Genomic DNA, 25,835 nt, shown 5'->3' on the forward strand with positions numbered 1-25,835 from the left:
CCAAACCTCCCCAAATTGGCTCCCCAATTAATTTAGATTTTTGGGTAGTTTAGAAAATTGACATTGGCAACGCCGCTAACCTCATTCTTTTGTTTGTTGTTTGTTCAAAAAGCGGCACGCGGCGTAGTACAAGGCTTGATCATTTTTTAAGAAATTTTTGATTGTTAATTTTATTTTTCTGCAAACTAAACAGTTGTTTTTTATTAAAACAGCATGCGGCCCGTCTGGCTGCCGATACCCGTTGCGTTTACTACTGCGCATCGGAAGAAGATCTTATATTTTTTATTAATTTAGTCCTATAAATTCTAGTATTGAATACAAATCGAACATGTCTCCATAGCGCAGTGCGTAGAGTTTTCGACCACGAACCGAAGATTCAGAGTTCAAATCCGGGTCAGGTCAAAGACTTTTTTATTTTATTTTCGTTTATATTTTGATAGTAAAGTATTAAATAATTCTGGTAATTAAAAAAACAAATATTATATAAAGCGCTTGACGTGAAAACCTGATATTTGGAAAACAGTTTGACTTTAGGGTGTAGAGGTTCGATTAGAAAGGATTTTTCGAAACTCGAATTCTAAGGGAGTGAAACTATCCCTCAAATATTAAAATATTTTTTATTAAAAAACCGGTGAGTTTCGAAAAAACTCTTAAACATGTATATTTCATTTTGTTGTTTTACATGTTTTAAGATTTTTTATAAATTTATACAGGGTGTTTCATAAAATATGACCAATGAGTAATCACGATTCTGCTTAAACTGCTTGACATTTAAAGCTGATTTTTGGCAAACGGATTGACTCTGGGGTGTAGAGGTTCGATAAGGAGGGGTTTCTCGAATCTCAAATTCCAAGAGGGTGAAAACGCCCTTAAAATATTACAATATTTGTTATTTAAAAAATGGTTAGTCTTCCGGGAAAACGCTTGGACAAGCATAATTTATTTGTTTTTTTACATATTTTGAAATTTTTGAAAAAATCATACAGGGTGTTCCAAAAAGTTAGGTAATTTCTTAACCACGAAACTGCTTGACGTAAAAAGCTTATTTTTGGCAAACGGATTTTTCGAAAGTCAAATTCCAACGAGATGAAATTACCCCTCAAATATTACCAAGTTATATAATAATATCGCCATATTGTTTTTTCTCATGCTGACATAAATGTGAGAAAATTTTATCCAGTTTGTATGTTAATAGAAATTCTTGCTTTGCTTTATCATCACCATTACAAATGATTAATTCGACGCGAACGAAGTCGCTGGTATACGCTAGTTGAGTATAAATCTATATTAATATATAAAATCCTTAAGTGACTGACTCACTGATTAATCACGATCCTGCTCAAACCACTCAACGTAAGAAGCTCAATTTTGGTATACAGGTTGATTCTAGGGTGTAAAGGTTCGATAAGAAGGGATTTTTCGAAATTCCAATTCCAAGGGGGCGAAATCACCCCTCAAATAATACAATATTTTTTATTTTAAAAACGGTCAAGTTTTCGAAAAAACGCTTAAACAGGTATATTTTAATTTTTTTTTTATTTTAAGATTTTTTTAAAAATGTATACAGGGTAGTTCGAAAAATCTGGTCTTGATTAATCACGATCCTGCTTAAAGCGTTTGACGTAAAAAGCTGATTTTTGGAAAACGGATTGACATTAGGGTGTATAGGTTCGATAAGAAGGGATTTTTCGAAACTCGAATTCTAAGGGGGTGAAACCACCCTCAAATATTAGAATATTTTTTATTTGAAAACCGGTGAGTTTTTCGGAAAAACTCTTAAACACGTATATTTTATTTTGTTGTTTTACATATTTCAAAATTTTTTAAAAATTTATACAGCGTGTTTCATAAAATATGACCATTGATTAATCACGATTCTGCTTAAACTGCTTGACGTTTAAAGCTTATTTTTGGCAAACGGATTGACTGTGGGATCTAGAGGTTCGATAAGGAGGAGGTTCTCGAATCTCAAATTCCAAGAGGGTGAAAACGCCCCTCAAATATTACAATATTTGTTATTTAAAAAACGGTTAGTCTTTTGGGGAAAACGCTTGGACACGCATAATTTATTTTGTTTTTTTACATATATTGAAATTTTTTAAAAAATCATACAGGGTGTTCCAAATAGTTGGGTAATTGATTAACCACGATTCTGCTTAAACTGCTTGACGGTAAAAGCTTTTTTTTGGCAAGCGGATTTTTCGAAAGTCAAATTCCAAAGAGATGATACTACCCCTCAAATATTACCATGTTATATAATAATATCGCCGTATTGTTTTTTCTCATGCTGACATATGTAAATGTGAGAAAATTTTATCCAGTTTGTATGTTAATGGAAATACTTGCTTTGCTTTATCATCACCATTACAAATGATTAATTCGACGCTAGTTTATTATAAAACTAAAATATACTGGTCTAAAAAAACTAAAAATGGACTAAAAAATCAAATTAGTTGTGTGTTGTGTATGTACAGAGCTCTTTTCGGATTATAATGTTTGAAAGAAAAGACGTCAATTTTTTATTCGGTCGCCATGCGGCATTCCATTACGCCATTAAAAAGTTACGATCCGCGTGTCTGAAAACTCGATTTTCAATTAAAAGAGTTTTCCGTTCCGTTGAGACCAAAGCCGGGTTAAAATTGAGTTCTATTAGAATTCAAATGTATTTTTCTCCCTGCTGCAGTTTTTCTAAATTAAATTAAGGCGGAAGCAGTATGGTGTTGCAGTTTTTAATCCCGAGTATCATGTTTAAAGAAATACAATTAACTTCCGTTTCATGTTTTAGGTAGCAACCAATAAAATACAGGGTGTCCCAGAAATAAGTGCAAGTATTTTAAGGGGTGGCAGATCTGGTCAAAAGAAACATATTTTCTCTTTACCATTTTTAATATAAATTGAAAATAGCCCAGTTATATAACTTTGCAAATATTAAAAAATAATAGCAACATTTTGAGAACCGCTGGCAGATATACTGGCCAAATACATTCAATTATCTGGTTCAAGCCCAGATCTCAGGTAATTCGACGCCCTGTGTTGTCATATTGACAAGAAAGTATATATATGCTGAAAAATAAGTCATAAAATCACACCACCTGAGAAGTTAGCAGAGATTGCAGAGATGCACTACATTTTTAAGATTGCATTAAAAAAACTTACCTAACATTAAAGAACAGATCGGTAACTATGACAGTTCTCTTTTTCGAAAATACACTTCACTGTGCTGCTTTAGGCTAAAAACATAGTGGCGCGACGAGGAGAGCGGCGAGCAAGCAGCGCGATATCGCGTGGATCGGGCCTCGAGGTGCTAAATCATAGTAGAGCGGCGAGCAGATCGCTTTACTATGTTCACGCGTACTTTTCTTCACAGGTTTGTTTTGGACGCGACATCGCGCTGCTTGCTCGCCGCTCTCCTCGTCGCTCCACTATGTTTTTAGCCTTTCTTGTACATACTATTATAATAACTGCTAAAATAACAGTCCCCATTTCTAACAGATTATTTTCATATAGGCTTCATCACAATTTGAACCACTGATTTACAAAACACATTGAAAAGCGCGATGTCAGCATAATTGGGGACGGGCTACAGGATGAGGCCCGCAACGTTTGGAATCGATGCCTCTGAATGGACGAAATCATAAGGATTTTTTTAAATTATGGGTCGATTGAAACCAATCTCGGCACGGGGATAGAGGTACCCGAATGGGGTCCTCAGATGGACAGACAGACACACGATCATTTTAATACAAATATTTTGTGAAAGTGGATCAAATTATTTATTAATTTTTAATTTATTACTTTTTCAAGCATGTCCTTCAAATCCTAAAATTTGATAGTTGTTAGTAAAAAGTTTTTCTGTGAATATGCGTACATAGTGCATACACAATTTTTTTTATTTAGTAATATAAATTAGATAAAAATTATAGAACTTACCAGGGTTGTCAGCTTTAAACCGAACAATAGTGTATCCTCCATCGGGGACGTTTACAGTATCCTTAATAGGAGCATTAATCAAGTTTCTTTTGATGTAACCGTCGCTATCTCTTTTCTTCACTTCATCTACGGTAACGTTCCTTCCTAGTCTCTCCATGGCTACCACTCTGAAAGCGTAACCGTGTAAGTGGAGGGGATGGTTAGCGTCATAGGCAAACCCTTCATCGATGATCACCAATTCGACAACAGCATTCAAAGGAATCTGAAAAAGATAATTAGACATTCTATCATAAACAGGGGATCTCTTAAATAAGTGCCAGTATTAGAAAAAGATTCTATCATAAAAGACTTCCAATTAAAATAAAAAATCTGTAGAAAATTAAACTAAAAGTTTAAAAAATTATTCCCAAGGGTTAATGAACAGTGCTTCCCATAAAATCAATAAAATGAAAAATATACGAAATAATATACATGTACTGATTTTTTTCGAAAATCGACAACTATGAAACTATGAACCCTTTCCGGACACAAACGGTACATTGTGAAACAGGAAATTGTAGAGAGAAACAAGCCCTATAACATAGGATACAACATTTTAGTGAACAGTGCTTTCCATAAAATGAATAAAATGAAAAATATACGAAATAATATACATGTACTGATTTCTTTCGAAAATCGACAACTATGCAACTATGAACCCTTCCCGGACACAAACGGTACATTGTGAAACAGGAAATTGTAGAGAGAAACAAGCCCTATAACATAGGATACAACATTTTAATGAACAGTGCTTTCCAAAAAATCAATAAAATGAAAAATATACGAAATAATATACATGTACTGATTTCTTTCGAAAATCGACAACTATGAAACTATGAACCCTTCCCGGACACAAACGGTACGTTGTGGGACAGGAAATTGTAGGGGGAAACAAGCCCTATAACATAGGATACAACATTTTAATGAACAGTGCTTTCCATAAAATCAATAAAATGAAAAATATACGAAATAATATACATGTACTGAGTTCTTTCGAAAATCGACAACTATGAAACTATGAACCCTTCCCGGACACAAACGGTACGTTGTGGGACAGGAAATTGTAGACAGAAACAAGCCCTATAACATAGAATACAACATTTTAATGAACAGTGCTGTCCATATAATCAATAAAATGAAAAATATACGAAATAATATACATGTACTGATTTCTTTCGAAAATCGACAACTATGAAACTATGATCCCTTCCCGGACACAAACGGTACGTCCCGAACAAAAGTCTCGATCTCAGCATTTTTAACTTTTTATATTAAAAGTTGAGACCGAGACTTTGAGTCTTTTTGCTTCTTTTGTACTAACTGGTATTTTAAACTATAATAACCTCTGTATTGACTCTGAAATTATAGTATTTATGGAATAAAAATTCATTATAAATCTACTCTCGAACAACTCGAACAAAATATTCAGCATTCGGAAAAGGTTTAACTTTAGTATAAAAGTATATTTGAATAACCGTGTATATCTATGAAAATATCTTTAAAATGAGAGCTATTATGGCCTAAATAATTTTCAAAAAATTTGAAGTAAAATTCTCAAGAAAACGTGATATAGAGCATTTAGACATACTGATCACACTGTATATCCCGTCATCTAACAGACTTTGCTAATAAAGCATAAAAAACGCATTGATGCAAAGGGAATTTAAAAATACAGTACTTACAGTATTTTACAGTAATGATTTTATTAAAAATCTTCCAAACTCAATCATATAACTAAAAACAGCCGATTATATAAAAGCCATACAACTGAAATTTAATTTAAAATAAAATATGTTCGAAGTCGACTAAAGCATAATTTTACACTAACTTCATTTGGTGTTTTTTTTTTCTCTAAGAAATCTGAAAAGAAGGCGATAATTTAATAATGAGAGAAAAATTAAAAAGAAACTCTTGAATGGATGTTCCTTTAAAGCTTTCAAAGCTGGTAAAGACATTTTTTGATAATTCATTAGTTTTTTAATTATTTTAAAATTTACCTACGCTTAAGCCTTTTGGACAATAATTTTGTTTTATTTTTAATTTATCAGAATATTTCTATTTTTGATAAAAGTTTCAGCATCTCAGTAAACAGTCAGATTCACCACGCATCTCAGTTCACACTTTTTAATGAATTCTGTTGTGATACTTTAAACTTAAAAATTTTTACTAGCAAACCTTGCAGTCGAATATTGTTTTTTTATAACCTCTTTTAGTGCGAGGTGTACAAAATAGCTTAATAGCCGTTGCAAAAGACTCAGCGCAACCTTATTAGAATATTTTGAACAAGAAAGCGGTAGTAATTCCCCTTTATGTCCCTTAAGTGCTGTTAAGGAAGCGAGTTTGTTGATGTAAATAATAACTGTTTATATATTTATAAATAATTTATTTTTGTTTCCTAAATGATTTTGATTAAAAGAAAATATGTAAAAGTGGGCAAAGCTGTGCCGGTCAAGCTTAATCACGTAAGACTAAAACAACACTAAAACTTTATTGACTAAAACAAGACTAAAACTTTATTTGATATGAATTATACAGGGTGGTCCGATCTGTATTCCGGAAACTTCGGCAGCGTATTCTGCAGATAAAAATAAGTAAAAAAGTTCGTATAAATGTATGTCCTAAAATGCTTAGTTTCGGAGATACAAGGTGTAGAAGTTTCATTTTTATTTCGATTTTTTCCAAATAATTTCTGAAGCAACGTCAATATTTGGATGAGCATTGGTGGATGGATGTTTTTTGACATGAGAAATTTGATTTTGATGTTAATATAACTCCCATTTGTAGGTGGCGCCACCTACATATGTTTCAAATGTTTTGAATAGTAATAGGACATACATTTATACAAACTTTTTTATTTATTTTGATCTGTAGAATATGCTGGCGAAGTTTCCGAAATACAGTTCGGACCACCTTGTATATGGTAAGTATATATTTTATACATGTCTATGGTTCCCATTTTTAACTTTACCTTATTATTTTTAATTATCAATTTATTTATATTCGTAATTATACAGGGTTGTTCACCACATACGACACCGAATATTGTAGCTAAACGATTAGATTTTTACAAATTGTAAGTTCTGGGTTTGTTGAAGGACTATTAGAGCTACAATTTAACATTTTTTTTACAAGATACAGAGTGTCCCAAATAAATAAAAAATATCAAAGTTGTATTTTTTTAAATGGAACACCCTATATATTATTGCATTTTTAGTTTCTACGATTAAAATAAAGGTAAATTTGATTAAGGTCTATTACACTTAAACCTTACCGTTTTTGAAATATTTTCAATTTTGTAAAATTGCAGTATAAAATTTAAGGCTTCTTTTCTTCGAGGGTATCAAAGTTTTTAATACTAAATTGTTACTGAAGTTTATTTATTGAACAATTATTGTGTTGCAATAATAAAAATTTTATTACCTTATACAGAGTGTCTAAATATTTATTTTAAATAATTATTGGCTTTAAACGGCAATAATTTGTTTAATTTAAATGGAACACGCTGTATATTTTATAAGAATCAGATGCACAATTTAATTGTCTATCAAATTGTATTATACCATTCTTTACCTATCTCTTCAAGCTTCCGTAGAAAATGCATTTTTTTGTAATTTAGAACTCATTTATCAATATACCCATGGAACACTGACATTTTAGATTATTTTTAAAGATGTATCAAATTTTTAAAGAGTATAGATACTAATATTGTCGATATAGTTTGTTTATTTCATTAAGAAATAAAAAAAAACTGTTTAAATTTTTGTTAAAGAGAACCAATTAATATGATTCCAGTATTCAAACTACATTAATTGACTGTTTGCGTTGATTAATAATAATTGCTCCATCTCACACCTTAAAAATGATATTTCATTTTTTGACAAATGCTTATTTATAACAACAGAGACGTTCATTTTCATAACTTATTATTATATTGATTTCTGATTCAAATCCACATTTATTTAGAATAATTTATTAACGAATACAATTAAGTATGTAATTAATTAGTATTTGGGCGGAAATACTGGTGGTATATTTAATTAATGGTATACTCTTTTATAAAGATTTAAATAGTTTTTTTTGCATACAAATGGGCTGAAGTAATATTATCGTTTTACTAAAAACGATAATATTACTAACCTATTTATTGTGCATTTGTTGTTTTAAAACAATCTAATATGTCAATATTCCATGGGTATATTGATAAATGAGGTCTAAATTATAAGAAAATGCATTTTCTACGAAAACTTGAAGGGATAGGTAAAGGTGGTATAATACAATTTGATAGACAATTAAATTATACATATGATTCTCATAAAAATATACAGGGTATTCCATTTAAATTAAACAAGTTATTACCGTTTAAGAGCTAATAATTATTTAAAATAATTTTAGACACTCTGTATAAGGTAGTATGAAATTTTATTATTGCAACACAACAATAACTGATCAATAAATAAACTTCAGTAAATATTTAGTATTAAAAAACTTTGATAACCCTCGGAGAAATGAAGCCGCTTAAAATTTATACTGCAATTTTACAAAATTGAAAATATATTCATAAACAGTAAGGTTTAAGTGTAATAAACTGTAATCAAATTTACCTTATTTTAATCGTAGAAACTAAAAATGTAATAATATACAGGGTGTTCCATTTAAAATACAACTAATAATATTTTTTATTTATTTGGGACACTCTATCTTAACAAAAATATTTTAAATTGTAGCACTAATAGTCCTTCAACAACCTTAAAACTTACAATTTCTAAAAATCTAATCGTTTAGTTACAATACTCCGTGTCGTATGTGGTGAACAACCCTGTATACTTAGAACAACAAATATTTTAATATTATAAAGACTTTATAATAAGCCTACCTGGTATCCATGGGGACATTCACAGTGGGAATTCGCACAATCCTGATCTTTGATAGTATCGTTGTTACAAAACATATTTTTAGGTATCTCTTCTCTTTGGGACAGCAAACTAAACGACGGTATTTCCATAGAAATATGATTGATTTGAGGAGTCAAAAGCTGATTTAAACTAGAGGTAACTAAAAATTAAATTCCTTAGTAATTCTTAATACTTTTTTAAATACCTTTACAAAAAAAAATAGAAAATATTACTACTTACCGTTATTAAATTCATATCCTTCTCTGTGGAAGTACTTATTGTCTATGGTATAAAAGTCGTATGCTAGATAGATTTGGACATCTGGATCAACTTTCAGTCTGGAGTCCCAGCTATCCAGTGAACTTAGTTCTGGCATGGAAACGTGTTTAGTGTTGTTACTTTCGGTGCCCTTGTTTAGGGAATTAATTTGCTGTAACAGAAATGTGTAATTTAATGTAATTTATGACGTACCTCAAAAAGACTAATTTTGTTTATCATATCATTCTTTCATTAATCCCATGTATTCCAAAAACGATCGTCGTAGACTTTAAATTAGTACACAAAAAATTCAGCGAATTTCTTATTTGGCTTTAAGGTTCAAACCTATAGGGAAATTAAAATAACTTTGGTTGCACATCATAATACGACAACCAGCAAACTCCATAAGACGGCGCATGGCGTCATTGATGACGTGCAACGGAAGTTGCTTTAATTTCCCTTTTATCTACCGAGTAGTGCACCGTCGTTGAAAACATAGGAAATCCCATGCATTTGAACTGTCCAGATATTGGCTCCCCTGTTAATGTTAGAGCGAAGTTGTAAATAGGTTTTTTAAAGGTGTGCGTATGCTGAGTACGCATGCCAAATTTTAACAGTCTTGGACAAGCCGATTTTAAGTAATTTAAGAAATACTTCATCTATTTTTAAATTAAAACTGAACAAGGTAACAATGCAAAACCAGGCAATAAGGCAACAAAGAACAAATCGTTCTGTAGCCATCTTCACAGACAGCCAAGTGGCGCTAAAGGCACTCGGCTCCGCGAAGGTCAATTCTAGACTAGTGTGGGACTGTGTGCGTGCTCTGAATACTTTGGGCGAACGTAGCACTGTTACGTTGGCCTGGGTGCCAGGGCACGAGGGTCACAAGGGTAACGAAAAGGCAGATGAAAGGGCCGAGCAAGGCTCATCAATGCCATTCATAGGCCCAGAACCCTTCTGCGGCGTTGCAAAGGCGGTCACGAGAATGGCCACGGAACGATGGGTGGCCAACGAATCTCTAGAATGGTGGAGAAACTCACCAGAGCAGAGACAGGCGAAAAGGTTCATTGTAGAACATTCGCCAAAATTCACGGTAGACTTGATAAGCAAACAGGGCATTGTAAGCTAAATAGGCATCTAAAGCTGATGGGATTGACAGACGAAGCTATGTGTAGGTTCTGCCAATCTGAAGAAGAAACGTCAGAACACATTTTATGTCGGTGTGACAGCCTGGCAAATGTGCGGTTCCCGGTAATAGGCAATGATAGGCCATTGCCAAGGAGCTACATGGACGGTTCAGTCTGCAAATTGCTAAACTTTGTGAAAAGGATAGGACTGGAGAATGTAATCTAAGGATCAGAAGAGGACCACAATAGATCTGAGAAGGTCGCAGTGGATCAGGCCGAAAGCCACCTCTAAGAATCTAATCTAATCTAATCTAAAACCAGGCAAATGCCAACTTACCTTAAGTTGTCATCCTATAATTTTGTTAATGTCAAATTGTTATTTCCAAACGTTAGGTTTTTGCCTCATTCGAACCACTTTTAAATTACTAAAATACATTTGGGGTACACCAAGCATAGGTACTATAACGTAGTAGTGTAGACAGCATATAATTTTTAGAATTTAGAATGAGTGGGAGGGGGTTAATCACTGCGACCTTACAGATATATTGTGTCCCCCTTTCTTGAGTTATAACTCATCATACAGTCCCAGGGCTTTGACAAAAGCCAGTATCTGGGACGGTTTTACAGAGGGTAGTTCTCCATCTCCAATATCAGTCGTACCAAAGTTCATAGCACGAGTGGTTGTCGTCTCGGCGCACTCAGTGATGGGAGGTGTTCTGATGTTTCCCCATTTTCCCCACAGAATCTGCAGTCGCCGTTTCTTCTTAGTTTCAATCTACTGAGGTGTTCATTTAAAAACCTTGTGACAATTCGAAGATTGTTCTTACTTAAATCCAGGATGATATTTGATTTTTCTTAGTCGTAAGCCCTCAGAAACTTCTTCGAGTGTCTCAGACCGTTGCAAGATTCCCATTCCAGGTTGCGGATGGAGTCTTCCAAGTTCTTCAGTTCCGCCTTTAGTTGGTTACCACTTGGGAAGCAGAACGGTTCTGGTCCAGTTAGTGGAGTGTTCGCTCCTTTTCTAGCTAGATCATTTGCTTTTTCATTGCCTTCTATCCCTTGGTCAGCAGGCACCCAGAGTAAGAGGGCTTTGTTTTCTTTGCCCAATTTATTGATCTTCTCTATGCATTCTTTGACCAATTTTGAATTGTTTGATACTGAGTTAATCGTTTTTACGCTGCTTGACTATCAGATAAGATAGCTATTTCTTGTTCCCGATAGTTCCTATCTAAGATAAGTTGTACGTATCTTTCGATAGCGTAGATTTCTGCCTGTAGGATGCTAGGGTAAGTACCCATTGATTCGAAGTATTTAGTTCTCGGTCCAAATACTCCAATCCCTTTTCCCGCAATGGTTTTGGAAGCATCGTAGACAGCATAACAAATTACATTTGACAATGATGGTTCAGCATAGGGGGGCCTTTAAAACACCTATTTACGACTCAGCTGTAAAATTAATAGTGGAGCCAATATTTGGACAGTTCAAAAATTGCTGTTGATGAGATCAACACCGATGTTGAGTACAACACCGGTTTTAAACCGGTGTACCGGTTTTTGGAACAGGCCTACCGCCACTGTAAGAGCTTACCTTTCCACTTCTGGCTGAATTATCATAATCAGGATTACCTCCTGGGAGACGCTCTCCATTGAAAAATTCGACATAATTCAATTCGGAATTAGCTGTTGTTGAATCGTTTCCTGAAAAATTATGAAGTTCATTAATAATAATAATACAACTCATTGATGGATATTAATTTTTATAGTTTCAACAGTTGTTGCTGTATTCTACAATATCATTCTATCAATGAATAATTGTAAAAAGATATATTAGAGCTTTATTACTAGAGTTGTAGATTCATCGATTTTTTTTTTCATTTTAAAGGCTACTGTGACACCGTTTTTTTCGGTCATACTTACTAAAACGTACTTTTTGAAATCTTTATGCAGTGTATTAGTTTAAAACTAAAACCCCTAATTAAGAATTTAGAGACTAAACTCGAAAATGATTGATAGGTTGATCAAACACGTTAAAATCTTATTTTATACTTTCTAATTTTTTTCTCAAACTTTAAACTCACCCCTATCGTCGTATCCTTCATACTCCAAGACGGCAACCTGATGTGCCTTGGTAAATCTTTCGTCACAATCCATCAATCCTCTGAACCTGATCCAATAAAGTTTTTTCTCTTGGTCAGCGTTTATTCCAAAGTCGAATCGTTCGCCTGCGTAAGTTACCAACGATTCGGCTAAAAAAAATACAGATTCCTTGTTAGAAAAAAAAGGTTTTTTTAATATTTTTGTATGATGTTCTCTTTATGTCATCTCTGAGACATGGCAATCTTGTTAAATGGAAATCGTTTAGTCGTATTTGAAGACGTTCGTTTTTTATGTTCTTATTTTCTTGATTAATAAAAGAGATTTTTTTCTAAAATATCAAGTAAATACTGAGTCTTGAAAAACGACTGGGCATTTCGTAACTGATATAGAAATCTGAAAAAAGAGAAATATATTTTTTTGTAAAAACCGTAAGAGATACAGGATCGGTAAAATGGAGGCAAAGTTGCGCAATTTGATGCTCAATAAAATGCCGTATTGCATTTTGAAAAATTCCGAATACTTCCGAATATATTCGAAAAAAACGGAATTTTCAGTTTTGTTTTCTATTGTTTCCTGGCTTTATTTGTTAGGATAACTTAAAATGAAAAATACATTTTCATGGCCACTTTTTCTGCTCTATAACTCTGTGTGATTAAATATTGACTCTGACGTTTCGGCTTCTGGCGACCATCATCAACTTAATTTTTTTAAATACGGACCTGATTTTTTTTTCAATTTAATTAAATCCTTTCATCACTCTTAAAACACTAGATATAGTCGCTTTGATATTTGCCGACGTTTCGTACAGAAAATTCCATCACCAAAATATTTTATACAAAAAAATAAAAAAAAATGCAATACGGCATTTTATTGAGCATCAAATTGCGCAACTTTGCCTCCATTTAACCGATCCTGTATCTCTTACGGTTTCCGAAATCCCAATGACGAGCGTCGAAATCGAGCCACCCTGTACAGTATGTCCCCGGATTCTCTTTACTTAATTTTTCTTTAGACACTAATGCAGAAATAGGCAGAAAAAAAATAAATTTACAGAAAAAGTATAAATTTACAGAAAAAATGTAAATCTACAAAAATGTATAAATTTACAGAAAAAGTATAAATTTACAGAAAAAATGTAAATTTACAAAAATGTATAAATTTACAGAAAAAGTGTAAATTTACAAAAATGTATAAATTTACAGAAAAAAATTTAAATTTACAAAAATTTATAAATTTACCTAAAAAGTGTAAATTTACAAAAATGTATAAATTTACAGAAAAAGTGTAAACTTACAGAAAAGTGTAAATTTACAGAAAACGTATAAATTTTGCTAAAAATATTTTCCAGTGTTGGGATGGCAGCTCTACACTTTCGTACAATCCACAACAAAATTGACAAAAAACTCTCACTTTGCTGTTACAGGCGAAACGAAGTTAGCTAGGTCAGCTAGTTAGAGAATAAATTTGCAAAAATTAAATTATTCTTTTGACTTTTTTCTAACCGACTAGTATCGTTTGCTGCCACGTCTCCATCGCACAGTGCTTCGTCCCATGGACAAAAATCAAAAAATAAGTTAAAATTTACTAATATCTGAATATATAATTTTATACTTATAGCATTGTTCAACCATCCTGTATATTATTTTTCATAAACAGCGTTTTTGTTAGCAAATATTTTCACTAAAAATAAATTTTGCGATCATTATCTCATCAGTGAAAAGAATAATATTCATAGTAGTTCTGTATATTATGGAGTTAAACGGGTACGTACTTAATTGAAAGCCACTATGGATATTGTTAAACAAGGTATGTACTTTAAATTTATTTCTAAACAAGTTTGTGATTGTTTAGTTTTTATTTATTTTTTAAGATGATTCTTAAATGGGTATAAAAATTTTACGTTTTCAAACTTCAAAAAGGCATTTAAAAAAAACATATCAAAACATATCGTATTTATTGAATATTTTTGTTGCCATATTCATACACTTTAAATTGTTGTATAGTTCACCTGCGTCTGCTTGCGACGAACTTTATTTTATAATACTTTTCAGATGGAGTAAAATTGATAAGCAATGCCGATCTGGCTAATACTTGGCTTGATCATAAGGACAAGAACTCAAAATTATTTGTATTTCAAAAAATATGTTCTTATTAGATATTGATGAACCTTCCAGTCAAATGAGACACCACTTGTGCCTGAAAAAGTCCACTATGTTGGAGCGAAACGTCGCATAAAAAAAGTGTCCATCTTTCAATTTATTATAAAATCTCATACCCAAGAAAAGGAAAAAATAATATATGGATATGGTCTATTAAAGAGGTAACTATTAACATCCGAACCCCTCATACCGACAAAATGAACAGTAACAACGCGAAAAAGTAACATATTAGAAAATGATGTACAGAAATATCTTATATGTGAGGATACTTCATCTACCTGTGATTTGGATACTATAAATTTGGAAGATTCTGTCAGCAGTGATTCTCCTGAATCAGAGTAGTTACGATCTATCATTTTGTTGTCCTAAAGTAAATTTATAGTATCTTAAGTTTTTTTTTTAATTAAATATAACATTAATGTTTCTTTTTCATTAAAGAAAAACATTTTTATCTTATATTAGGCTTATATTGTAGAAATCATGTTCTAATGTTATTTCAATTCTTTTTTATCACAGGAATTTATTTAATACTTACACCGTTTTCATACTATAACTTATTATTTGCTTAGATGGAACACAGCTCCAACATTATTATTATTTATAAGATTTTTTTTTCATAAACGTGGGACTTAGAACATCATCATTTAGTACAGTGAGAGTACTCATCATTTGTGTCAAATATACCAAGTTTGAATAAATTGCTTACAATAAAAGAGAAGTTTTGGATTTTTGTCCTCTAGAGCCATATGTTCGAAGCACTGTGCATCGGTTCAGACACATATTCAGAGAGTTAATAAAAGTCTAACTGACATGCTGAAATAGCCGATCCGCAGTTCATCCGAATTGATATACGAAACGGGTAAATTTTCACCAAAACGCAATATTGCAAGTGCACATGTAAACTGCATACGTATGTAAATTGCTTTCGGTTGCTTTCAGTTGACCACCGATTCCCTTTGACCCTCGATATTTGCGATATTATTAGATAAATACCATTTTTTCCATATTTCATATTGTTTTTTGAACAAAAAAAAAATTTCGAAATACTGAAAACAAAAATAGACAGCTAAAACTGTTCAGCCGTCGTTCACCGTTACGTCATCATTATTTGTCTAATATGAGTTTTAGGGTGTGTCTGAGATCAGTTCATATTGTTTAGAAAATTTTAAGTATACGTTCCTATATTATTGATTGAGCGAGTTTTTCTCGGCATTTATTCATTTTTTCTTGAACTACGATCCTTTTAATTCCAATCCTTTGGACTGATGAAATTCCTATTTCTAAAGCATCAGCAACTCGCTATATTATTTAAAAATGCTATGAACTTTTATTTTACATAAGAATATTATACCTTTGCATTGTACTTACTCATATAGGCGTCCAGGGGTAAGAGTGTTCTACCAGCGCAGCGTCTCTTTCTCGAGAAAAATAATTTATAAGCTTAGCAATGAGCTCTTGTTCATTTTGGTTAAATCTTTGAGGCATTTTTGGCATAAAAAAATTTGAAATTTGTTTTACAGCTACAATCATATTTTAATTTTGACATTGATCGATGTCCGTCAATAAAATTATAACCCCAAATAAAATGACAATGACAATTACTAAAAAGAATATGCAGTAATTTACGATATACCGTAATGACGTCACCAATCTCTTTCAATTGACACTTTACTTTTTACATCTCTTTTTACCTTGAAGTAGTTTAATAATATATCTTTTTATCTATAACGTACTAGGTACATTTTTTTTCAATTTAATGAATGTTTTTATTCACAATTAGTTCCAGTATGTTATGAAGATCCGTTTTCATAAAATAGACCCGAGGGCTTAAAAGCGTTAAAAACGGATGTGAAAAAATAACAGAAAATGCCAACTTTTTTTTGAAAAATTCGTAGGCAAATATAACGTGCGTTGAAATGAGAATGTTTTTGATGCAATGGGAATAGCTAGCGTAAACCAACTAAAAACAAAAAAAATCTATGTAAAATAAAGCTTTTTTCTAACAATGAGTGGCTCTGTATATTAACTTATACTATACGATCGAAAAAAAAACGGCGTCAAAGACGGCTAGGGACAGACAATCGATGATAATTTTGGCGAGGTCAAGCCCTAGTCCTCTTTATTTTTTAATCGCGCTTGTTGCCAGCTGACCATAAGAAGGTTGTAATTAATTATTATATTGAGGAAAAATGATTTTTAAATGGTGTAGTTTTAAAATACAAGAAAAAATAGTTTTTTTGGAAATCGATTTATATGCGTTTGGAAACGTTCATCATCATTTTTTAATCTGTCTACCTATAATTAGTGTTAATTTTTGACAAGTTTTATAGCAATTTTTAGTAAATGACGTCTATAGACTTACCTCGCCAAATTTATCATCGATTGTCATTGCCCAGCCGTCTTTGATGCGGTTTTTTTTGCGATCATGCGGTATTTTTTATGGTTTGCTCGCTCCAGAAGACAGAGATTTTTAATTAAATTATTAAATACGTAAATTGTTATTTATAGAAAAAAAATGTTTTGATGGATTCCCAATAGTCCATACTGTGTACTTATATTCTCTATTAGTGGCTGATGTTTGTTTACATATATTTACATATTTTAATTTAAATATATTTATGATTCTTAATTAAAAAAAAAACATAAACTTGACTTTAACAATTCCTGTCATTTAATACGCTCTAATTATTATAAACACCAATTATTTATTCCGTTTAGCATAGATTCCTTAATAATAACAGACGAGAGCTACTCAACTGCTAATAGTAATGTTTATATAATTACCGATTGACATTGGATATTTGCGTTATTACCGGTAATTTTTTATCGCGGTTATTGTTTAAAAATAGCGATTTGGCATCAAATCCTTGAAAGATGAATGGTATAGTTTTTTTCCTGAAGATAGTGACCGTCATGGTCAAATTAAATGATGTGAAAAGTGACGGATTAATTTTAAAATTGAATTGTTTGTTTTTATGTGACTCTAAATCATTTATAAAGCTAGCTGTAATGGCATTTGTAATCCATTTTTTATTATTATTAATAATTTAAATGTCATGTATGAATGTTTTTGTTGAATTATTAGATTTATACTGTAACGTAAAATTATATTTGAACTGTCCTGTATGTCTATGAAGTTATTTCTATAATGTGCGCTCCAATCGCTCACATATTTTGGAAAAATAAGAGTGAAAATCTCAAACAGAAACACTGATATGATTTTTTTCGAAATTCTGTCGGTATACTGGGTGCGTCTCGAAAGTGGCTCACCCCCCATAACTTTTTTATTTTTTCAGATAAAAAAACGAAATTTGATATGTTAGTATATGACATAAATTAAGATTGATTGACGTATTCAATTGTTTTTGGTCAGTTCCTGTTTTACCGGAAATTACTACAACTTTTGATTTTTAAATGGCACCCTCGGTATATTTTTACTTTATTCGATAGAAAATGACACTCTGAGTATCATATGTCAACTTTTGACATTTTCACTTAAACAAAATCGTATTTTAAATTTCAATCTAGATATGTATATTTTTTAATCAAGGAGCTTTGGAAAAATAAATTTGATGGTCTAATGTTTTTCGTGTCTTGTCCTGGCCGGTTGAAAGATGCCCAAATCGTATTTTTAATCATATCTGATTTTTTTCAAATGGAACAAGGGTGGCTTATTAGCATATTTAGAATAGGCATTTTTTACGAATAATTTGATACCACACACTTGGTATTTCGAGTCCATTTGTCGTTATGAACTGCATGTTACAATTTCAAATAAACCATATGCGCAATTGTCAAAAGTTGACATATAATATGTCATTCTATTCAGTGTCATTTTCTATCGAGTAAAGTAGAAATATACTAAGGGTGCCATTTAAAAATCAAAAGTTGTAGTCATTTCCGTTGAAACAGAATGCAGGAAGTGACCAAAAACAATTGAATACGTCAATTAATCCTAATTTCTATAATATAATAACATACCAAATCTCGTTTTTTTATCTGAAAAAATAAAAAAGTTATAGGGGGTGAGCCACTTTTGAGACGCACCCGGTATATAACATATTTGTCGGTCTTTATATATACAGGGTGTCCCAGAAATAAGTGCAAGTATTTTAAAGGGTGGTAGATCTCGATAAAAGAAACATATTTTCTCTTTATCGTTTTTCAAATAACGCCCAAAATAACGGAGTTATTTTACTTTGAAAATTTCCAAAAAAAAATATTTTTTGCTAAAATTTTGAGAATCACTGGATCTTTTCTGGATTTTCTTTCTTGTAAATTTAATCTAAGACCTATGTTGCCATATTATGAAGAAATTATGTTTATTAACTAAAAACTAAAAAAAAATCCAAAAAATTTGGAGAAATTTTTAAAAAAATTTCGAATTTCCAATTTTTTTTGGCGAAAAAAACACCATAGGCGTGTTTCTGGGGTTGAACTATACTACCAGTTAAAATACTTGCCCTTATTTCTGTGACACCCTGTATAACATAATATATTTTGCGGCAATATACAGAACTTACCTTCAACAGGCGCCACATTGAAACCATCTGTGCTGATAACATTAAGAGTGTGATTATCCACAGATACTTCTATGGGACAATTTAGATATCCAGCATTGATGATTCTAAATCTATAGCGAAATCCCTAAAAATTAATAATGAACATAAACACACACAACTGTGTATTTTTTCTAACCTGTTTTACAGTGAATCTAGCTAAAGGCGTATAATAAGTTTCATTCTCTGCCGCCTCCCCAAACAATTTGTGTCTTCCAAAACCGTTCACCAGCAACGTTGAAGGCTTGTTATCGCCGATACTGTGATGATGGTACAGGAATTTCTCGGTGGCCGTCACTTGTTCCCAATCTATGAGCGTCATCACGTGTTCCTCCAAATCGTAGTCGTAGAACTGTTTTACTGGATTGGTTTCAGCCGGTATCCTGACAATTATTGGTCCAAAACAACCATCCACCCTTTGCATGCCTAGAAAATATCATATCTTATATTACCAAAGAAATGGCTAAACTAGGATCATCAATTAAAAACAAAAAAAACTGAAAGTCTCGGTCTTTCCATTTTTTTCCTTTTTTTTCTATTTTTTTTCCTTTTTTTCTTTCTTTTTTTTTCTTTTTTTTTCTGTCTTTCATTTTTCTTTTTAATTCAAAAATCACGTCTCTCTACCGAATGAGAATGCATTCGGCAGAAAAAGGATGAGAAATACTTATAAAACTTACCAATGTGTGAATGCCAAAGGTGTGTACCCGCCTGTTGAGCCTTAAAACTATATCTAAAAGTAGTTTTCGGTAATATAGGGCACTGGGTTACAAAAGGTACCCCATCCATATAAGGAGAGCCTAGTTGATGCTGACCATGCCAATGAATAGTCGTACTTTCTGACATAAGATGATTCTCTACGTCCACTACAATCAAATCGTTCTGGCAAACCTGTAATAATTTATGCATATGAGTCTAAAGAAAAATATTCTTTTTAGATTGTAGAAAAACTAAATCTTATAAAATTGAATCATATTTTAATTTCAGTTTTGAAAATATTATAAAAATATACACATATCTCTATACAATGCAAATTTTTAATCAAACATCATATAACAGAAAAAAAAGGTGTCAGTAGCTTATAAAATGACTATCAATGGTAATTACTTTCGGATCGGCGCGCGGCGCAGTGCAAAAAAATCTATTTTTTAAGTAAATTCAAGTATAAATATTTGTTGTCAATTTTTAATAAATAACATATAGAGATTAACCGAATAAAAATACAATAAGAAAGAGTTTCCTAATTACTACACAAAATTATTTCCCGCTAATTTTTATTTACTTAGATTTGGAGAAATTAAAATAAATATATTTTTTATGAGTTTGAAAATGTGTACCATATAATAAAAACAATAATCTATAATACCTTAGATTATAATACTACTTTTTATTAGACAGTCTAATAATAGTATTTTGTCTGATTTTTACCGATCATTTTATAACTTACTTGAACATTTAATTAAAAAAATGTAATAAAAGTTTTATAAAACTATTTTATCCCATATTATGATTGGTAATAATATATTATAATATAATTTTCCAATTTTTTTTATAACGCCTAATCCACTAATTAACCTTTAACTCTGATTTAAAAAAAGTCATACGAGATATTTAAAGGATTAATTAATAAAAATTATTTATGACTAACTTTTGATAGATATACTCAATAAAATATATTGGAATAATATCTAGAATTTATTAGTTTAGTATGGATGTCAATTTATGATACAAAAAAAAACGCTTACCTATATTTGATTAGACAAATAAACTTTTTGAAAGATACCGTATAAGTGGTTTTGACACTTTTTTTTATATGCGGATATTTATTATGATGTAATAATAGTTTTCGACTTCATTTATATATATATTACCATGCAAGTGTTAAATATTAATTTAATACATATTTAATAAAATAATATGTCTCGTCGAATTCTGTCCACAAGGACTTTCGGAATAATATATTTAGTCCAGTAAATGAAGGTTGAAACCACGGCCTAATTCAGGCGGATTGTGTACCTTTTGGTAAGTAGTTTTGAGGGAAAAAATTGTAACACCGTGCTCGGCCAGCTTTGTTCAAAAAAATGGCTCCAATTGGCTCAAAAATCAGTTTTTCGGAAATATGTATCTGGAAAAATATGCAAAATTTACAAAAATGTTCTTGGATTGAAAAAATGAAGCTTAGGAAAGAATTACCTACAAAAATGGTTCTTATTTCTTATCATCTTTTACGTAGGTTTAATAGTTTTCGAGATATTCCAGCTCGAAGATCCCTGAATTTTTTCTTTTTTCAGTTTTAACGCTCCGAAGATAGATTTTATAAGCGTATCATTGATTGATAGCATGTTCATTTAAAAGGTAGAATCAACAGATATTAAATTTGGGACTTGTATGAATTTTGTCATATTTTATGATAATAAAAAAAAACAGGTAAACATTCCTTAGCCTAAAAATTTTCAGATTTTTGCAAACTTATTTATCAGTTCAATTAAAAAAAACATTTTAAATTTCAATTTAGAGCGGTTTGTTAAAACCATTAATTTTTAACCAAGGAGCTGATTACGAAAAAATATTTTTGATCGTTTAATGTTTTTCGTGTTCCTCAATTTTTTCAAATGGAACTAGGTTGGCTCATTAGCATATTTCGAAAAACATTTTGTTTAGAAATAATTTGGTACCACAGACTTAGTATTTCAAACCAAATTTTTGCAATGTTACAATTCCGAATAAACCATATGTGAAAATGTCAAAAATTGACATATGATATGTCATTCCATCCAGAATGTCATGTTCTATTAAGTGAAGCAAAAAATAGCGAGAGTACCATTTAAAAATCAAAAGTGGTGGTCATTTCTGGTGAAACAGGAAGTGACCGAAAGTAACTGAACAGATCAATCATTCCTGATTTATCATAGTCAGTCATATACCAACATACCAAATTTTCTTTTATTATCTGAAAAATAAAAAAGTTTTAGGGGTGTGCCACTTTTGAGAAACACCCAGTATCTGTCCGCTGATTGTTAGTTCTATAATTTGTAGTAAAATTTAATATAATAAAAACTAAAATTTTCTATGATAAAAAAACGACGTGACAATAGCCACTGAAATTATCAAGTAATGATCATTTTCACATGGATTTACAATTATTGATTCAGGATAAAAATTATTATGGTGGATCATAGTACAATATGAATCATATTATAATATTAAAATGATATGTTTTATTAAAATAATGAATAATCACGTAAGTACATAATAAGACAGATTTGTAGAAAAAATAAATCTAATCCAAAATCACATCAGACGATTTATTAGACAATATAATTAAATGATAATCAATCAATAAAATTTTTAATATCTATATTAGTAAAAATAGCAAAATACTACAATAGAATTAGTGTTAGGAAATAAAAAATATATGGTAGGTCTTAAAGGTATTATAGTATAAATTGTGAAAATTTGATCTGATTTTCAGCAAGTCATTGCAGATAGAGAAAATCCCAATAAATAATTTTAATAGCATATATACATATGCTCATACCAAAAAGTAGAGAATATACCGTATGATAAAAAAAACGCTGTTAAACACGGCTGAGAAATGACAGTCGATGATAATTTTGGCGAGGTCAATCTCTAGGGATCATTTACTAAAAATTGACATAAACCTAAATATAGAAAGATAAACAAAGGATAGAACGTCATACTCTTGATATGTACCATATGATCGAAAAAAAAACGGCGTCCAGCTGGCTTAGAAATGAACATCGATGACATTCCCCATATAATTTTACATATAAAATGACAACTATCTTCATTTCATAGCCATCACTGACGCCGTTTTTTTTGGAACATATTGTAAATAACTACATAATAATAAATTATAGTATTTTGATCTAATATTATTACCTACGCAATTAAACGCGGTTTCCAGCGTTTCAAGTGCTTCTGTTGATATTTTAATTACAACAATTTTTTTACAAAATCACGTAGGTATTGTAGCTATATAAATTGTTGCAATCTTTATATTTCGTACACACGTGTAATTATCGATACCGCATCCAAAACCAGCTATTTTTTAATAATTATTACTAACGTTTACTATTTAGCAATAAAAAGTAAAAAGGCACTGTTAAACAGCTGGCCCGTAACTAAATTTAATATAGCTCGTATTGTGGAATAATCGATGCAAATATAATTGCATTTTTGTATGAATTTAAAGTTAGTCAAATTCTTCGAACCATTGTACATTTTACTTAAAAAAATTGTGCACTATGTGCGCATATTTGAAGTGAAACTTCTTACTAACAGCTGCTAAATTGAAGGATTTGAAGGACATGTTTGAAAAAATGTAGTTTGAAATGTTGAAAAAGTAATAAAATAAAAAAATTATTTCATTCATTTTCACAAAATTTGTATTAAAATGGCCGTCTGTCCGTCTGAGGACTCCATTCGGGTACCTCTATCCACGTGCCGAAATTGGTTCCAATCGACCCATAATTAAGAAAAATCCTGATGATTTTGTTCATTTAGAAGCATCAGTTCGAAACATAGACTTAAAATAAAATATAGACTACACTGTTTACATCTCAACGCGGACAAACAACCTTTTTTGTACACATGTTTACTTCTGGGTACAGTCGACCGAGCCTTCCTCATCCAGCCTATGTTGTCACGTCTTTAATATTATCAATATTTTTTTTCTTGTTATACACGTATATTGAGATATTAATACTACAGTTTAATAAAGTATGTTTTAATATTCCATAGATGTATTAAATAGTCCCTATACTACTAAATTATAAGTCGGATACTGTTTAATAAGGATAAGTTCTTTACAATATGACAACACCGATTAGAGGCGAGGGAGCCTATTCATTCATTTATTACCTTGTAGTACGTGTCGCACGTGTGCGGTAAAGCTTTGTTGCCGCTATCTCCCCGGCTGTATTAACGCATTTTCTTAGCTTGTAGTCCTTAAGTGTTTATTTTATTTTCTGTTCAAAAACTATAAAATATGGTTCGCCAGTGCCAAATTTGCAAGAAATTTGACTTAAATAATCCATTTAAGTCTTGAAACGACTTTTGACCGGTAGGCAACTCTCAATTTACCCATTGGCAGTCAGTGGCGTTGTTGTAGAAAGGCGCTTATTTAGATAATATTTTAGTAAAATGTAAAATCTGAATTTTTTCTTTTACATTACATTATTTACTTACTTACATTGTAACAAAATCATAATTATAACCCTGTTAATAATTAATAATGTTTTTATTAAAAATATATTCCGGTTTATTCTAAAATTATCCTCAGAATCTAAAATAACATACAATAATTTTAAAATGATATTACATTATGAAACAATATTTTTTAATATACCGGGTGCGTCTCAAAAGTGGCTCATCCCCATAATTTTTTTATATTTTGAAATAAAAAAACAAGATTTAGTATGTTAGTATATGAAATAAATTAGGATTGATTGACGCATTCAATTGTTTTTGGTCACTTCCTGTTTCACCGGAAATGACTATAACTTTTAATTTTTAAACGGCACCCTCGGTATATTTCTACTTTATTCGATAGAAAATGACACTCTGAATAGAATGACATATCATATGTCAACTTTTGACATTGTCGCTTAAAAACATATCCTATTTTAAATTTCAATCCAGTTTTTTCAATCCACTAAGTTTTAATCAAGGAGCCTTGGAAAAATAGTTTTGATCGTCTAATAGGTTTCGTGTCTTGTCTAGGCCGGTTAAAAGATGTACAAATCGTATTTTTAATCATACATATGTCAATTTTTTCAAATGGAACAAGGGTGACTCATTAGCATATTTGGAAAAAGCATTTTTTATGAATATATTGATACCACACACTTGGTATTTCGAGTCAAATTGTCGCTATGAACCGCGTGTTACAATTACAATTAAACCATATGCGAAAATGTCAAAAGTTGACATATGATATGTCATTCTATTCAGAGTGTCATTTTCTATCGAATAAAGTAGAAATATACCGAGGGTGCCGTTTAAAATTAAAAGTTATAGTCATTTCCGGTGAAACAGGAAGTGACCAAAAACAATTGAATGCGTCAATCAATCCTAATTTATTTCATATACTAACATACTAAATCTTGTTTTTTTATTTCAAAATATAAAAAAATTATGGGGATGAGCCACTTTTGAGACGCACCCGGTATAATAAAGACAGTACCGAGTTAAATAAATGTAGTTTTTATTTTATCCACTTCCTATCACCTTCCTTGCTTTAATGGAACAGATTTATGTTTTCCCTAATTTACATAATAAGACATCACTTAACCAGAAAAAAAATTACAACAATCTATTTTTTTTTTCTCTCCCTGTCGCCGATTCTATTATATCTGTGGAATAGATCCTGTTTTGATTAATATTAGGGGTTGTAAATGTTTGACTAAAATTAATAATTTATTATTAATTTCAAAAATTACCTAATTTCGATTATAAAATTTCTTCTATAACGTGTATTTTATTATTTTTATCCTTTTTGGACTCTAAATTGTTTTTTCTAAACTTTTATTTAAAACCCTGTCCTAAATCTTAATAAAATATAAAAAGTTTAAATACGATATATTTTAATTTAATTATAGCTTCATTAAAATAAAGAAATTACCCGGCTATGATACGGAGAGTTCAGGTGTACTTGAGAAACGAAAGACAGTGTTGTGTTTCTCGGCAGAGTCGTCAGGGAACGACCGTTACGACAGAGACAACCTATCTATCGCTTGTGTCGCACTCGTTATAA

General features: G+C 31.1%; 1 protein-coding gene across 1 annotated transcript in view; it reads right to left on the bottom strand.

The window, feature by feature from the left end:
• Positions 1-25,835, bottom strand: part of LOC115882145 (laccase-2-like) — a 52,385-nt gene that overhangs the window by 7,199 nt on the left and 19,351 nt on the right. Inside the window, exons 4-11 of the mRNA XM_030900011.1 lie at positions 19,738-19,948; positions 19,200-19,486; positions 19,025-19,148; positions 12,324-12,491; positions 11,834-11,943; positions 9,102-9,291; positions 8,843-9,021; positions 3,931-4,192 (exon numbers count right to left, since the gene is read on the bottom strand). Of these exons, the coding sequence (XP_030755871.1) occupies positions 3,931-4,192; positions 8,843-9,021; positions 9,102-9,291; positions 11,834-11,943; positions 12,324-12,491; positions 19,025-19,148; positions 19,200-19,486; positions 19,738-19,948 (1,531 nt within the window). The remainder of the gene's footprint in view (positions 1-3,930; positions 4,193-8,842; positions 9,022-9,101; positions 9,292-11,833; positions 11,944-12,323; positions 12,492-19,024; positions 19,149-19,199; positions 19,487-19,737; positions 19,949-25,835) is intronic.

The sequence above is a fragment of the Sitophilus oryzae genome, unplaced genomic scaffold, assembly GCF_002938485.1.
Source record: "Sitophilus oryzae breed Bouriz unplaced genomic scaffold, Soryzae_2.0 scaffold_177_pilon_pilon, whole genome shotgun sequence".
NCBI classification, from domain to species: domain Eukaryota; kingdom Metazoa; phylum Arthropoda; class Insecta; order Coleoptera; family Curculionidae; genus Sitophilus; species Sitophilus oryzae.